Here is a 15,757-nt window from a genome sequence, read left to right as displayed (position 1 = left end):
GGGGGAAAAAGGATTGTATGTGTCAGATTCTTGAAAAGCTTCCTTAGCTACAAATTGAGAAAGGATGATATATGGTTCAAGTATGTGTAGCTCACCTCCGACTGTGAAGAACCTGGGAAACTTCTATATTCCACCTAAAACACATAAAAACATGAGAAAATCAACAGCCGCCCAACATTTGAAAGCCACTGCGTTCTCATAATATATGAGCTTCCCTCTCTAACCTCCATTACCTCAGCTACCATGACTGTCTCTTCTAGGGAGAAATGCCTGCAGAATTAAACTGCCCCCTGACATTGCAGGTCTCACTCACTCAAACTCGGAGTTAGAGATGCGTGACAACTTTAGCCAATCATGCCTTCCAACGGCACGGATGACAGTGAAGAAATTCAGCGAACCCTGGGCTCGCCTCCAGGGATAATCTGATACACAGGGCTCTCTGGAAGCCATGGAACATCACAGGGCCTCAAGGCCTCCATCTCAATGTTAGAGACTCATGATGTCCAAGGTACAGAGAGATGGCCCCAGGGGAGCATTTAGTGTCTTCTAGATCCTACCTCAATTAATCACCAGTCTGGTTCAAAAACAGTGAAGGAAGCCAGCCACACAAGGTTGGCCATCTTCTCCTTGGGGATGGAGCCTATTCCGATTTTGTCTCTTTCATACCACTGAACATTAGGGAGCATGTAGATACTGACAGCGTCTAGTTAATGGCACTAAGCATTTGTTTATTGTCTGTCTTCTCTTATCAGTAAACCAATGCAGAGTAAGACTGTGTATTCAATATTATATCTGCAAACCTAAGAATGGTACCTAGCATGTGAGGTATGCTCAACAAGTAAATGACTACAAGGTGCCCAGAGTCTCTGGAGCAATCAACACCACAAACTCCACATTTTATGAAATGGAAAATCATCCGTATCCCTAGCTCTGAGCGCCTACGGTTTCTGTAGGATGCTTGCGTTTGTCTGAGCACATGTCATTTTAAGCCCTAAAGAAAGGCAGCCGTGTGATGTCCTCAAGTAGCTTTCATTGTTGCCAAATGAGTCACTTAGCCTAGTCAGGCGATGGGCTAGCCCAATCCCTTTTTCTTCGTACTGCCAGTTAAAGATGTTGCTAAGCCATCCCTCTAACAGGGAAAGGACAAAGCCTGACGGGAGGTGACGTGTCAGTACTTCAGAACTCTGCCCAACGGTGTGGAAGACACCAGGGATAAGCATTCCAGTTGGGTGGGTCTTGCTTTTCTTATGGGCCCATCTTTGTCTAGCCACCGCTTTTGTGGTAAAAATAATATAATATTTATACCTTTATACTCTATAAAGAAGTGAATATGTAGAAACGAGTTAGATTACGTTAAACTGGATTAAGGTGGTTACTTACAGCTAGAACCACTGGGCTTGGGATGAGACAAAAAAAAAAAAAAAAAACAAAACTGTGGATCATCTTTTTAATGGAGTTCATCTGCCGCCTGGTGGTTCTACGGCATAACTACAGTTGATCACTGCACAGGAAAATTTCTAATTTTTAATTCTTTCTGAATTTTCTTAACCTTATCTTATTAAGTAAATGAATGCTAAAACATCCATTATACACTTGCTTAGAGTTTTAGCCAAGGGGCCCTGTTCTATAGCTCAGTTTCTTTCAAAGCCTTCATCAAAGGTCAGCTCTTCCAGGTTCATAGCAAGAGGAACCTGGACACAGCATCTCACTCAGCCTCCTGTGACTGAGCCGTGGATAGGAGCCAAACCACTCACTATGCCGAATTATTCTGCCACTGCCAACTTTCTTTGCCTCCCTAAAATCCTGGGAGCAGTTGAAGGCTACATATTGCAGGCTTCAGAGCGAAGATCGCGTGAAGTAGGAGCATTGTAAACAAAGATGTTTCGGTGTTTATGATCAGAATAAGGACGGTAAAACTCTGCATTCTTAGGTTAACTCGGGCCTCTGGACTTTGCAAGTGAATACTAAGTCTGAGCAGACAGGCCTGTGGAATTCTGAAAGCCAGAATCTGTCCTATCTCACATATCGGGAAAACATGTAACAGTAAAATGTTGCATCCATGCCATAGTCTCACATTGATTCACATCAGTACCCGGCAGTGGCGTTAAACCAGTGCTAGACAAAGTAAAAACTCTTGAACCGACTCACCACCTCCCCAAACCGGAGTGCTATTTCCTCCCCTGCTTATGCAATCACACACTTGAAGCTAATAAGAAATGGTACACATGCAATTTCTACAGAGAGAGTTGTGGTCTACAGATATCAAGACTCAGAGAGAGAGAGAGAGCAGTGTTTGGGAACACCTTGCCACAGGCAGAACGTGGCTACGCGAATTCAAAGTCTGCAAATGGAAGGTGGAATATGGGTGAAGAGGAGTGGAAAGTCTTGACAGAGGACAGAAGCAAGACCTTCCCAGAGTGGAAACGAGTTCAGCTCCAGTGGCGCCATCTGGTGGTGCAGCATCCCAAGGTCCGGGGCCGCCTCTCAGCCACAGAGTTGCCAAAAGTAGTGAGGAAAAGCACAGGTTTGCAGTGCGGAAAGGAAGCCTGGAAGTCAGAGAGCGCACACACACATACACATGAGGGTTTTCAAGCTTTTTGTTTGTTTTTTTTTAATAACTTTTCAGTTGTTTTTTACACCTATATGATATAGAAAGAACACGAACATTTAAAGAATAGATTAGAAAGTTTCAATAGAGAATCAGAAACAATTCAGAAAAAGTATTTTCAATCCACTCACTGCCTGATAGCTGAGGCTACTATATATACAAAGCAACGGATGCTGGTTACTAACAAATTGGTTAACAATTAACAATACCTTCTCCCCTGCATCAGAGACCGCCAAGTCCGTTACCACACCCTGGAGCCCAGGATCCACATCCCAACAGCCTCTTCCTTCTGTCCCTTCTGTGACTAGTGCTGGAAGCACGCCATTAAGACAGAAACAAAAAGGACAACATCAAACATCAGCCAGCCAATTGGGCTCTTCTGTACACAACTGACGCACACTTCAAAAAAGAAAAAAGAAAGAAACATCACAAGATGATACATTCTGGGTGCTCCTATAGAGGGCGCTAGAGCCGGGCACAGCAAGCCCGCAGTCCCTGCCCTCATGGAGCTTACAGGCTAAGGAATACCAAGCAGCATCCTTTGTCACCATCTTTTTAATTGCGCTTCTTCCTTAGGCTGATATGTCCACGTGCTGTTTGTGAGTCTACATCTCACTTTCATGAAATAGGAAAAAAGCCTCCCCGGAGAGGAGAAATTTAAAACAGGTACCCGGAGGAACAAAAGCAAGGTCTCTTGGCAGACCCAGGTCCGGAAAAGGCTCCCTCGTGGCCAGTACAAGAGCAGCAGCTGGTGGCCAAAGTCTAGACGGAAGGTGCAGAGGCGAAAGGGGTCCTGCTCTAAGAAGGCTGGAGGTAGCTAGTGCCTTACGGCTTCAGAGTCATTAAAACTGAGAGCCTGCTCCAGTTTCTCGTCAGCTCCAGCTTTTCTCACGGCCCCCACTAAAGCGTTAACATTGTAAATACTGTACATTTAACCTAGGGAAACACAGAAACCGGTCCAGAGATGGTGAGTACCAAACACAAATTTACTTTCACCCATGAAACCTCAGTCGGCAGCATTTCATTATTTATTTGAAATAATAATGTGTGTGAACTCAGTGAAACTTAGACTGTGTTCTCCTCTCGCTGATTCAAACCAGGCTCATCAAAGCTGGGCCACACACACACGCGTCATAGAGCAATGTCTCATCAGAACCCTGATCCAAATACTGATTTGGGCATGAGTTTTGTAATGTTTTTCTTTTAAATACGGTGTCGCTAACAAGGGAATGCCTTTTCCTCTTTGTTTGACAAAAACACTTGCATTATCTTTGGAAAATGACAGTTGCCCACGATTCCAAAGGCCTCTTCTAAACTAGAGTTTCCCGCCTGAGTGGAAGCCACTGCAAATGAATCAAGCGAAAACCACATTCATTGTGTCCAGACTGATCAATGCTTATGCCATGATGGGGGGGGAGGGGGGCAGTGTCTAGCAGCTTTTCCTAAGACCTAAGGAGACATCCAGGTCGTTTCCAAACAAGTCTATCTCTCCCCCTTTCCTCACATTAGCAGTCAAAGGTAGGAGGAAGCAGATATGGAGCCCCCTAGAGGTAGAAGACTGGAACTTCCACCAGTGTCTGTGCCCCCAGGTTCAGCTTCAGCTGGACCCCGCCATTCTACAAAGTAGATCATAATCGTCCCCCTTGATTAAGTATATTGATGAATAAAAACAGATGCTTGATTTGTAACCTCTGACTTATATGGGCTTGCTTCACCAAGAGCCACCCCAGGGCCCACTGCAGACTACTCTCTGTCCTGTGCCTTCAACGAGGAATAACTGTCCACCCTTAACAACTATAAACAAATCAGACTCCTCGTAGCACCATGCTTGAATCCAGACCCAAAACGCATGGCCTCTGGTATACAGGATTAGCCCCATGCCTCCCTGCCTGACCTGATGGCAGACTGCTCTGGCTCTAGCTAATGTGTGTCCTTTTGGAGGGCTCCCACACCGAGTGAGCTGTGGATTCTGAGGGAGGAGAACCTTCACTGCCCAGCCTGGAGGGATGGCAGGAGCTGCCTAGTGCTCCAAACAGCTGCAGGGGCGTAGTGGAGCCTCCCAGCTGTCCTTGGGGCGGGGCTGACAGCGGCAGACCCTCTGTATTTTTAGAGAAGACTTCCTCAAGGGTATAATGAGGCTCTTGTAGAGGAAGCCGCTCAGAGCGGTACAGCTCCCCTGATGAATCTAGCCGCTCAAAATGTAAAACATATGTGCACACTCTGAAAATAGAAAGCCAGGATTAGATAAAGCAGAATTTGAGAGGGGAAAAATAATTTTAGGTGCTGGTGATAAAATGACAACAAGAAATGTATACGTGATGCAGGTATACTGCTTATAGACTTCTACTGAGCCAAAGGATTTGCTAAAGAAACTCTAAAATAGAGCGGGCGTGGTAGCACTCGGGAGAATCCGGAACCCAAGGCCATTCTCAACTACAATAGTAAATTTGAGGCCAATGTGAGAGCCACGTGGGATTTTTTCAAAAAAAAAAAAAAGTAACTATTACAGACATGTTATCTGCATATAATTTCTTTTAGAGTGAAGCTTTTACCATCTTTACCTGATGGAAAAATATACTCTTTGTGTTCTTATTTTAGAGTTCTATATGGAGTTCAGTATTTAGCTTAAAACCACACATAAAACAGCATGGCTGGCTTCTGAGACATGGCTAAACTCATCCTCTACCTCTTCACTCTGAAACAGATTGACCACTAAATACGATGGTGCCCACCTGCCAGTTCAACACTCCTGAGGCAGGAGGATCACAACTCTGAGACCAGCCTCAGCTGCTCAAAACATGGAATATTTCAACCCAAAGAAGGATCTCGAGAGGGCTGGGCGAGTGGCTCAGTAGGAGATTCTCACCTAGCATGTTCGAGGCATTGGGGTCAATAAGCCAGGTACCACAAAACCGCAAGAAGAATTGTTTGGCAATTGTGCCTATAATTATACCGCCAAACCTTACATTTCACACGTGGGTCTGTGTATCATTGGGTGGGTAGGAGGTGGGGGGTGCTTTCTAGTTTCCTGATTGCTTAGCCGATGCCCATAATATTATGCCTGAAAACTTGTTTCCTTAGAGGATTGCAGAGACCCTTTAAAAAGGTTTAAAAGTCCTTTCAAAAATCCATCCAAGAAGTCATGAAAATGGAGGTGTGATCTGGGGACAGTGCAATGCTTAGCTGGGGACAGAAAGTATACCCCACCAACATAAGACTCTGTGCTTGGAATACGAGTGTCATTAATAGTCACATGATACCTATTTATGGCCAGCATGATTATTCTCAAGGTTTTTGTTTTCCCCTAATTACAAAAAAAATACATGAAGCTCCCTTGAAATCAAGCAGTTACTGTTTTCATTTTATGTGACTGCTGTGTGTCATCGGGCTGTGCTCAGGCTCACTGCCAAGGCCTTCACTGTCACTTACAAGCAGTTGGCGACGCCGGTACAGCCTGTGAACTGAGCGCATCAGTCAGGGCAGCTCCTCCGGAGCCTTCCTCAGGTGACTGGCTTCCGTCGCCCATCTTGGAAGCCTTCACAGCAACTTGCAGACTCTCAGCTAAGAAAACAAAAGTAGATTTAAACAACAGCTCTAGAGAGAGGCGGCTTAGTCTTCCAGGTGTGGCCAAGCTGCACCAGGTGGCCCGCGTGTGCCCAGATCACCACAAAGAATGCTCAACGCAAAACTGTAAATTTACTTGTGATCATTTTGTGAGTCAATTAATTTGATTGTAACTCTGTCACCTGGCTCTTGAGCACAAATTTTGTAGATGACAATTTGCTGCATCACAATGGCTAGAGGTTATGGTTGATAAAAGGCTGATAAATCATATTTGGCCTGCAACACTTGTCATGTAGGCTGAGAACTGTGGCTTGGTTTTACTTTTCTGTTTTTGTTTTTTGAGTCCCCCTCCCCCCGAAATAGGAGTCCAGGCTGCTCTCAAACACCTATGCAGCTGAGGCTAACTTTGAACTCTTGCCCTCCGGCCTTTACCTCTCAGGTCCTGGGATTTCAGGCATGTGCACCATGACTGGTTTTATGATGCAATAACTGAACCCAGGGCTTCAAACATGTTCAGCAAGAATTGCACCAACTATATTATGTCCCCAGTCTGCTTTCATAGCACTAAAGGTTATATATGCACATGCACATAAACATACACAAACATATCCCAAACAGGGTGTGACCTACAAAGACTAAAACACAGCTGGCCTCTTACGGAAAAATTATACAACCCTGTAGTCTATACCAATTGACAACGGCACCCTTTTGCATAGAGAATTTAACACGGTTTTAAAAATACATTATATAAAATACCTCAGGTGAAAGTTTCAGTAAATTAGTATGCTGAAAACTCGTAATACAATTAATAATGTATACAATATCAGGTATTAGGATTTTTTATGCTGTTTCTAAGAAATATTAGCTATTCCTCAAAAGAGTGTTTCTTCAAACCTGCTTTTAATAACACACATTCCCATCTGTGCTCTAGTCCTCTTGGGAACTACCACACCGAAAAGGGAAACACGTTTACGCGCATAAAGGAGTCTCAGCTAGCATGTGGAACTATTTCGAGGAACTTGTACTTATTTCTCAAACATTCTCACCACATTTTGACCACATTCAGGTGAGAAAACTACACACCGAGCATCTACCGTCCTGGTGCTACACTCGTTTGATAACTAACCTGGGAGAATTTGAGAGGGGTAGGAGACTCTTGCGGCTCTGGCCACACAGAGGCGCAGGAGAGCAACAGTCCCCAGTGGGTCTGGGGAGAAGTTCCTAAAAAGGGGTGGAAACTGAGCAGACCTGGGAGGGTGGACGGGATTCAAGAAGAGCATGGAAGGAAAATAGCAGCCTAGCAGAGCAAAGGGGCTTCTCAATGTGTGCACTCAACTGTCGTTCTCGAGACAATGATGTCCTCACCCTGATGAGAAGCCCTGTTCAGCTGCAGTCAACAGATCAGTGACCCAGGATGCATTCTCATCTTCAGTCTACATAGCCTACAGCATGCCTCCACTGCTGTGGGTTCCCCTGAGCAGCAGGGCCCATGAGTGTGTCCAAGTTCCTTCATCATGTGCTAAGCCAAAAGAACAAAAGCCAGTGGTCTTCCCAGCTCTCGTTAGGGAAGATCTGACAGAGAGAAGAAAGTAGAAGCCACTGGCTAAGTATAAGAGCAAGTGATTTGGTTCATTAAGGCTTTGTCCTGTGAGAGGGGCATCATGGGTGCCCATCAGCATCCTTTGCTTTATTTCCCAAACATGCCCCAAATCTGTCTACTATTCTGTTCCTGGACACCCAATATGAGTAGATTCGCCTTCTCTCTGTAACTCTGCAATTCCCCACTTCTTTATTCTGCTCATTTTTCATCATAGCACTCCATAATCTGACATACAAATTTCTTTATACTTTGAAATTTCTGGAGCATAGGTTCCATGAGAATAAGTATTCTGTTTCATCCTGTTGTACCCTCAGCACCAAGGCCGTCATGTGTGATGTTCTGAGTCTGTCAAACCAATCCATTCCCAGAGCAACTTGCCTTCCTTCAGGGCTGCTGCCAGCAGGGAGGCTGCCTGGGGAGGCTCTCCGGGGTCAGGCTTGATGAGCAGGTGAGGTTCTAGGTGGACGTCCTCAAAGCCACTGAGCTCCCCAAGTTCAGCGTAGATATGCAGTTTTTCTTCCAAATACGTGCAAATTTGCTGGTCTTGGTTACTGAGTATTTCTGGGGAATAAAATTCATCGTAAGAGATTATCATGAGCATGGCTACAGAACTAATACAAAAAAATCAAGTTGGGGAAGAAGACACCACAATTTGGCAAGCAGTCGGACCCAATGGGAGAGACCCAGATTCAAATTCAGATGCCTTCACTTAGTGACTGTTACCTCCTGCAAGTGACTTCACATCTCTCCCATCATTCACTGCATGAGATAAATAAATGTATAAATGTCATCTCTCATTCTCCGAATTCCAGACAAGCTCGCAAAGCTATTCTTTGTTTATGGGGACATCTTTCTACTAAGACTGAATCCCCAGCTCTGCAAAGTGAACTGAGGCAGCCCTCTCTTCAACAAGTGAAGGCTCCCAGGGTGAACAGTGCAGGGTTGGGAAGCCTCAGTCGTCGGTGTCAGTCTTAGCCAGAGCCAAAGCCAGTTTATGGTTCTGCTTCTAAACACCATCTTTGCACACATCAGTTTTCCCTGACTTCAGTGTGTTACTGGAGTCTTAGAACACAGAGACCTTAACTAGCATCAAATCCAGAGAGTCCCTGCTTCAGTTGCTTAAGAGAGTTGAGGAGAAGACAGCAAATTTGTTTGTTTGTTTGTTGAGACAGGGTTTCTCTGTATAACAGCCCTGGCTGTGCTGGAACTCGCTTTGCAGACCAAGCTGGCCTCAAATCCACAGACATTCGCCTGTCTCGGCCTCCCTAGTGCTGAGATTAAAAGTGTGCACCACCACCACCCAGCCAGACAGCAAATTTTTTAGTGACCTCCCTAAGTGACTCTAACGTCGGGCCTGGAGTTGAGAATTAGTGAGATAACGTATTTCTTGGCTTCGCAGGGCACTCGATGACCTCCTGCTGAGCTTGTCTACTCACAGAAGTTGCACCTGGCAGCAACTCCAGTGCTCACCAGCACCACATGACCCACAAGTAACGTTCATTATGGGTTATGTGTATTTCCATGAGTATCTTGGTCACTTTTCCTTATCTATGGACTGGTGGTTTTCAAAGGTGGAGGGTGGGCAGTGTGAACTTCAGATGCTCACAATTAATCCCAGTGATCACCACCACTCAAGAGCACAGGACCCGGGAGCCAGGGCTGCACACTTCGTACCTTGGCATTGCTGGATTTTGGCCACTCTGGCCTCAGCTTTCCGCCTCTCTTCATCAGACTCACTTGTCCTTCCTCCTTCTTCTTCTGGACAACTTTAAAAGACAACAGTCAAGGCATCACTGAAACTAGTTCCAAGGAGCTCTAAGCTTATTAGGAAAACATGTGAACTTGGCAAGGGAGCTAACCACACAGGCAAAAAAAAAAAATCAGAATGAAGAGAATTCATTGTTCCCTCTTTTCAAAAGATCGGTTTTCTTGGGTATGCACACGTTACAACATAGATTCAAAGTCAGCTCTGTAGGATGATGCAAATATTCCAACCATCCCCCTCCTGCTACCACTATCATCAGTGCAGCTAAGATGATAGAATTTGGGGTTTGTATCATTATGGAACTCCTCTCAATAGGGCTAGAGTGGAAGGGATGCAGGACAGACAGCAGGCCTCCATATGGGGTAGGTGTGGCAGAGGTGGGAGGAACTTACAGAATACCATGTTCATCCAATTAACTAAATTACCAACAGGGATTATAATTCCCACCCTTGTCCCTCGTTTATCAAAACTATTCTTGCCCGAGTAACAATCAATACATTAACTGAGAACATTGAGATTCGCCAGCCATTTATTCGAATGGTTCTTCGGGCACACGGAGAAACAGAAGATAGGGTCCCTGCCCCCAAGGAGCTTCCAGTCTAAGGGGATACATTCTACCTACATGTAAAATGTAACAACTACGGGCAATAGATGGCAAGCACCAAACCAGAGCCTCAGAGAGCGACTGTTATGTGACACATTTCAGGTAAGACAGAGACCACCTGGACTGAAGAGTTCTTCATGAAGCAGGTGAGCAGGAGCCACAGCAAAGCATACAGGTAGAGCGGGAAGGCACAGCATACAGAGAGGCGTGCAGAGGACACAGCTGCAGGTGACATGCTACAGCAGGCAGGGGCAAAGGTCAGGGAGCAGACAATTCTGGCTGAGGCAAAGTTTTCATGCAGGGGAGACACGGTTAGAACACATTCCCCAGCTGAACAAGGACACCCCAAAGACGAACGACAGCCGGGTTACCTTTCCACGGCCTGCTGGATGCGCCTCATCCAGTTGTTCCGTTCCTCCTTGGAATTGGTGTGGATTTCGTACATCTCCGGACCAGCAGATGACGCGCTGATCAGGAACATACCTCGCTCCTCGTTAGCGACTTCTCTAGCAATAAGTTTCTGAAGTGAAATAACCGAAGGCTTCTGGTCCTGCCAGAGTTGGGAAATGCACAAGTGAAACCGCGGGGTCTCTAAACCGAGAGCCACGTGGGAGAAAGGAGTTGCAGAAAGCAACAGGACTGGGGAACCTTCGTCCCACTCGTTATCCTTTCAGAGACATCAGAAGTTCAGAAGTTCTCCAAAGGAGAGGAGAAAGGAGATCACATTAGCTCTCCCGTGGCTAGGACAGTGTTTGGCATCATCAGCTGGAAACATGACATTCAACACAGGAGCTTGTGGGGGACATTTCTTGCTAAACCCCAAAGCAGATGGAAAATGAGGACTTAGGGGAATAACTGTCCTTAAGACTGTCAGTTTGGAGCAGGAAAGATGGCTCAATGGGTGAAAGTAAATACTGCTTTTTGCAGAGGACCTGAGTTTGATTCCCAGCACCCACACTGAGTGGCTCAAAGCCACCTGTAACTCCAGCTCCAGGGAAAATGGTGCTTCCTCTGGCCTCTGCACTCACATACGCACACCCACACAGAGAGACAAACAGATTCTAAAAAAATAAATAATTTTTTTTTAAGATTGGTAGTTTAAAAGGGCAACTTTAAAGAGATCAGATGGTGAAGAAAAATATGATCAACTGTGGTCAAAGAAGAAAATGTAAAAAGGTATCTCTGACATTACAATCAGATTGTGAAGGATGAGAAGTTAGAGCCCATTGGAATCAGAAATAATTGCAAGACAGTGATGGAAACAGAACCCTAGGAACTAGGGAGCTAAGTCATCAAATACAATGTAGAAATGGGCAGACACAACCTGAGAGTCCCTAGACATCACCAATCCCTTATGCTCCAGCCTCACAGGTCTCAGCCCCAGAACTGCTGCAGCTCTACCTGTAAGTAGCTCTTCCTCACCAACCAGATGAACACTGGGTGAGCAGAACTGGACCTAAATCATCTTCATACGCCAGACTCATAGCCTTGCATAGTATAGTCATGCAATCAATGTCTGCAGAACTGAATTTAATGTAATTCCATCTGAGGGAAATTGGAAGAAAGTCTAAGAGTTGGTGTCCAAGGTATAATGAAATAACTTCTGCCAACATTTACTGCGGTCTTTCAGTGCCTCCATGCTATGCCCTGGAGCTTCACAGATGAGACCTCAATAGCCCCACACCTGGCTCAAAAGCCAGATTAAAAGAAGGGCCAAAAGAATGTCTGCAGGATGAGACAGATGTGGGATATGAAATCTGCTTTGGTCTGTGGCTCCCACCACTGTTTACAGAGCTAGCTGAAGCATGTAGTTTTGTTTCTTTCCTTGTGGACTGGGTTTTATCCAGAGTTTGGATTCTATATTCTCTACTTCTGATTTCTTGTTGCTGGCTTGTCTGCCTTCCCAGTATTGCATAGCTATGCCACATCTAGAGTTATTGGCCAAGGCATCTCTGCAGTGTTTTTCATGTTTTTCGGAGCAGTGTGAGGAAAAAAAAATAGATCATGATGGAACAGACTGCTGGTCTACCCAGTTTCGTGCTTGGCCTCTGGAAAAGGAAAGTAAATCAGTAAAGTCGATTTTGAATTCTCTCTGTAATGAGAGGGGTCCCCTAAACATGATTAAGATCTCTTTTAGTATTAGAGATCTATATTTCAGCTTCCTATTTCTGTATGTAAAAATGTAAGCTGAGTTTGAGCTGCTTGTTGTGAAAGGATGGAAAATTATTAGTTGTTCAGTGTTCCAGAGAAAGGGGGATGGTGGCAAGATCTTTCCAAAGTGAAGAATAAATAACGGGTAGAAAGGAGCATTAATTAAATCCCAACCAACCAGAAGGCATCAAGGGCGTGCTTGTCATTATTCATATGAACTACACAAACACTAGTGAAAAACAAGATTCAACATCCCCAACAATGAAGCCAACACATCAGCTTTGGAGACAGATGTTATATACTGATTATGCAAAGACCCAATACAGTCCACAAGAATGTTTTGTTGTGCCTTTGAATGTTAAAGGTATTTTTTAAAGTTAACAACATTTGTGAGTAGGACCTGTCACCCTTAAAAAATACTCTAGAGTTGGGAGTGCATGGTAGAAACAGAAGACTGGCTAACCTGGACCAAATTCTCATTTAATTTATAAACAGCAGCTACAGCTCAGGAAGCATGACTCGCCTTGACCCTGGACATGTGCTCACTAGCTGAGGACAGTCCCCACTTTCCTCATCACGCTCTCTGTTGACTTCACTCATTGACATTCCTGCCCAGTCTCTACAGCTATCTGCAATGGAAGGCCTCTGATATAAGGGAAGAGGGAAAGAAGAGGCTATCTGTCTCCCGTCCAACTGCTACCCCATCTCCACTGGAGCTGGTTCTATCAGCTAGAGATCCTACTGGGGCAAAAAGACCTTAAACTTGCTTCATATTTTAAAGTTGAACTTATAGAATATACTAAAGCCTACTTTTGTGCTATAATGAGAGTGATCTACTTACCACAAAGGGAAGGGACACATGAGTGACTGTAGTCATTAGAAGCCACTATGACAGGAAGGAGGTTCTTCTTTGAGCTTGACACAGTCACTCAGTAGCAGCACATTTGTCTAGCATGCAAAAGGTCCTGGGCTCAATTCCCAGCACCGCGAGACATGAAAAAAATACTCTCCTTTAGAAATCTCCCTGTCCTCTTGTTTGACAGAAGGGACATTGTCACAGCAGGTGACAGATGAGGTTGGCAAGTGGCACAGCAAAAGGACCATCCAGCAGAAAGAAAGAACAGGATGCTGGAAATGACCCAGGCTCAGCACTGATACTCAGTTGCCAGAGTTAAGCACGGGAGATGGGATGAGGATGGAGACCACAGTAAAGATCTCGAAAGCCAGACAGTAGGGAGGTTCTTAAAGCCCTGGGGGCAGTGTTCATTCACCATCAATGCTAAAATAGTTCAATATTTTCACGACTGATTAAACTGCCTGCTGAACCAGTTATGAAATCTGTTATAGCAGTGGGATACAGTGCAGACATAGTCTTGCCAAGCTACCTTTTTATTTTATTAGGAACTTCAGGCAACACCAACTTGTGAAAATGTGCATTGTGTGGTCATATACTTACAACAGCTGCAAAGATGTATTTCTGGTCTTTTTCTTGTAGGAAGAGCAGCACATCAGTTAGAAGCAGAGCTAGGATATCTTCAAAGACAAAACCATGATAGTATTAATGAAGGGAACCACAGCCTAGATGACTTTACTAGCTATTTTATGCTTGACATTTAAATCTGTTTAACAAAAATGGAAGACTTTTCTAGGCAACTTGTATTTAGAAACCTCTTGCTATATTTATCACAGTTAAAATGCACAGGGAGTTGTTTAAGTGGACATATTTCTATGCAGCACTTCCAATAAACTATAGGACTGTAGCAAGAATAACTCTCTAGGAAATGTTTAAGAACACAGCACAGTTTTCAAAATGAAAGAAAAAATACTATATAAAATAAGGCTCTGAGATGATGAGATAGCATACTCTTGCAATCCCAGTACTTAGGAGGCTGAGGCTGGAGGATTACAAGTTTGAGGCCAGCCTGAGTTACATAACAAGACCTTATGTCAATGCACACCGCCACCCCCCCCACCCATCATGAAAGAAGGGCCTAAGAGAATAGAGCACGCCCTTGTCTTTAGGGGAAATGTAGCTAATTAAAAAGCTGTAAGGGAACAGCTTCCACAGCAAGTGATGGAGGGACACCTGCTCCATATGGGCTGCGTAGAGTTTATTTCTCTACGTCCCTTGGAATCTTCACAAGAACCGTTCCCCCTTCCTGTAACCACCGCATAGTCTAGTCGAAACAGATGATGCTATTTAGTGGGCAGAGAAACAGCATCACGTGGATGGCAATTAGTAGTTCTTCAAGACATCATCGCAAGCTACTCATCTGCGAATACCTTTGCTTGAATTCCCATCCAAGCCTGCTCATCCTCCGGTGGGCAATGACCTTCAAGTGACTATAATAGAATAAATCCTTATTGTCCCCCTTGCCTAAGGATGTAATTAAGATGAAGGAGACACAAGGTCCTCAGAGGCTATAAAGGAGGCTGAACAGGCAAGCCTTTAAGCTTGGTCTTCAGGTCTGGACCAATAATACCAGACTCTCTGGTAGGAGACCTGAGGGACCGTCAATTTTTCATGTCTCAGAGATATAAGAAAGCACATGACGGCAAGGTGCTAGCTATAGCGCAAGCCCTTGAGAACACCAATAAATAGCCCTGGACCCTCAGCAGACTAACAGAGTCAAATTTAAGCCTGTCAACAAATTGAACCACTGAGAAAGAGCTTATCGCAGGGCCAGTATGCAGGTAGATGTGTCATATTACTGAATAACCAAGGAGATATTTAGGCTTTTCTCATTTCACCCTCCACGGTCTGGAAGCCCCAGGTTGTCTTGGCACACGGCAGATCCTCGCTGTGTAGGTGTGGGCTGGTCTTGCTTTTAACACACCACATTTAGCAGAGTATTTCTGTGCCAACGATGTTCAGAACTCTCGACTCCTTTGATGTCACACATCACAGGCTTTCATACTCATGAAAATACAGGGGAAGGATTCTGCTCAGGACAGCAAGCTCCAGTCAAGCATGTGCATCCCCCCAGTCACATTTACCTGCTGAACATCACAACTTGAAGATGTCTCAACTTACAACAGTCCGGGGCTTCTGGAGGTGTACCTGCAAGTCAGAGCTATTTTGCTTTCGAACATCTGTCCTCTGTTGAATGAGTGATATGTACAAAGGGAGGAGAGATTGGACTGATGGAACCACGGTACCTTTGAAACGGCCTGTGGCAGTTTTCCAGTAGACGAGCCCGTCATGCAAGAGGGCCCTTTCCTTAGTCATCAGGGCCTGCTTTCTAAACACGTGCCCATTTTTGAGCTTGGTGTACGTTTTGTTTTCAATTTTATTTAGGATCTCCAGCCACTTTTGGTTCTTCTCATATTCACTGACTTTTAGATCCACAGCTGCTATCATGTCCTTAATTAAGCCAAGAGCTTTGCATAGGTCTTTGTGTTCTTCAGTCCTCTCTGCATGAGGGAGAAAAGAAAGAAAATGATAATAATCCAGAATACTAAGAG

General features: G+C 44.8%; 1 protein-coding gene across 3 annotated transcripts in view; it reads right to left on the bottom strand.

Moving 5' to 3' along the window:
* Arhgef28 (Rho guanine nucleotide exchange factor 28) overlaps positions 1 to 15,757 on the bottom strand; it is a 293,656-nt gene that overhangs the window by 39,352 nt on the left and 238,547 nt on the right. For all 3 annotated transcript variants that reach the window (XM_057789428.1, XM_057789426.1, XM_057789427.1), the window contains exons 25-32: positions 15,452 to 15,706; positions 13,749 to 13,825; positions 10,513 to 10,691; positions 9,447 to 9,538; positions 8,151 to 8,333; positions 6,038 to 6,169; positions 2,818 to 2,918; positions 96 to 134 (exon numbers count right to left, since the gene is read on the bottom strand). In XM_057789428.1, coding sequence (XP_057645411.1) covers positions 96 to 134; positions 2,818 to 2,918; positions 6,038 to 6,169; positions 8,151 to 8,333; positions 9,447 to 9,538; positions 10,513 to 10,691; positions 13,749 to 13,825; positions 15,452 to 15,706 — 1,058 coding nt within the window. The remainder of the gene's footprint in view (positions 1 to 95; positions 135 to 2,817; positions 2,919 to 6,037; positions 6,170 to 8,150; positions 8,334 to 9,446; positions 9,539 to 10,512; positions 10,692 to 13,748; positions 13,826 to 15,451; positions 15,707 to 15,757) is intronic.

Source organism: Chionomys nivalis, chromosome 15 (genome assembly GCF_950005125.1).
Source record: "Chionomys nivalis chromosome 15, mChiNiv1.1, whole genome shotgun sequence".
Classification (NCBI taxonomy): Eukaryota; Metazoa; Chordata; class Mammalia; order Rodentia; family Cricetidae; genus Chionomys; species Chionomys nivalis.
The sequence above is the reverse complement of the archived record's forward strand: the minus strand, read 5'-3'. Positions and strand labels throughout refer to the sequence as shown.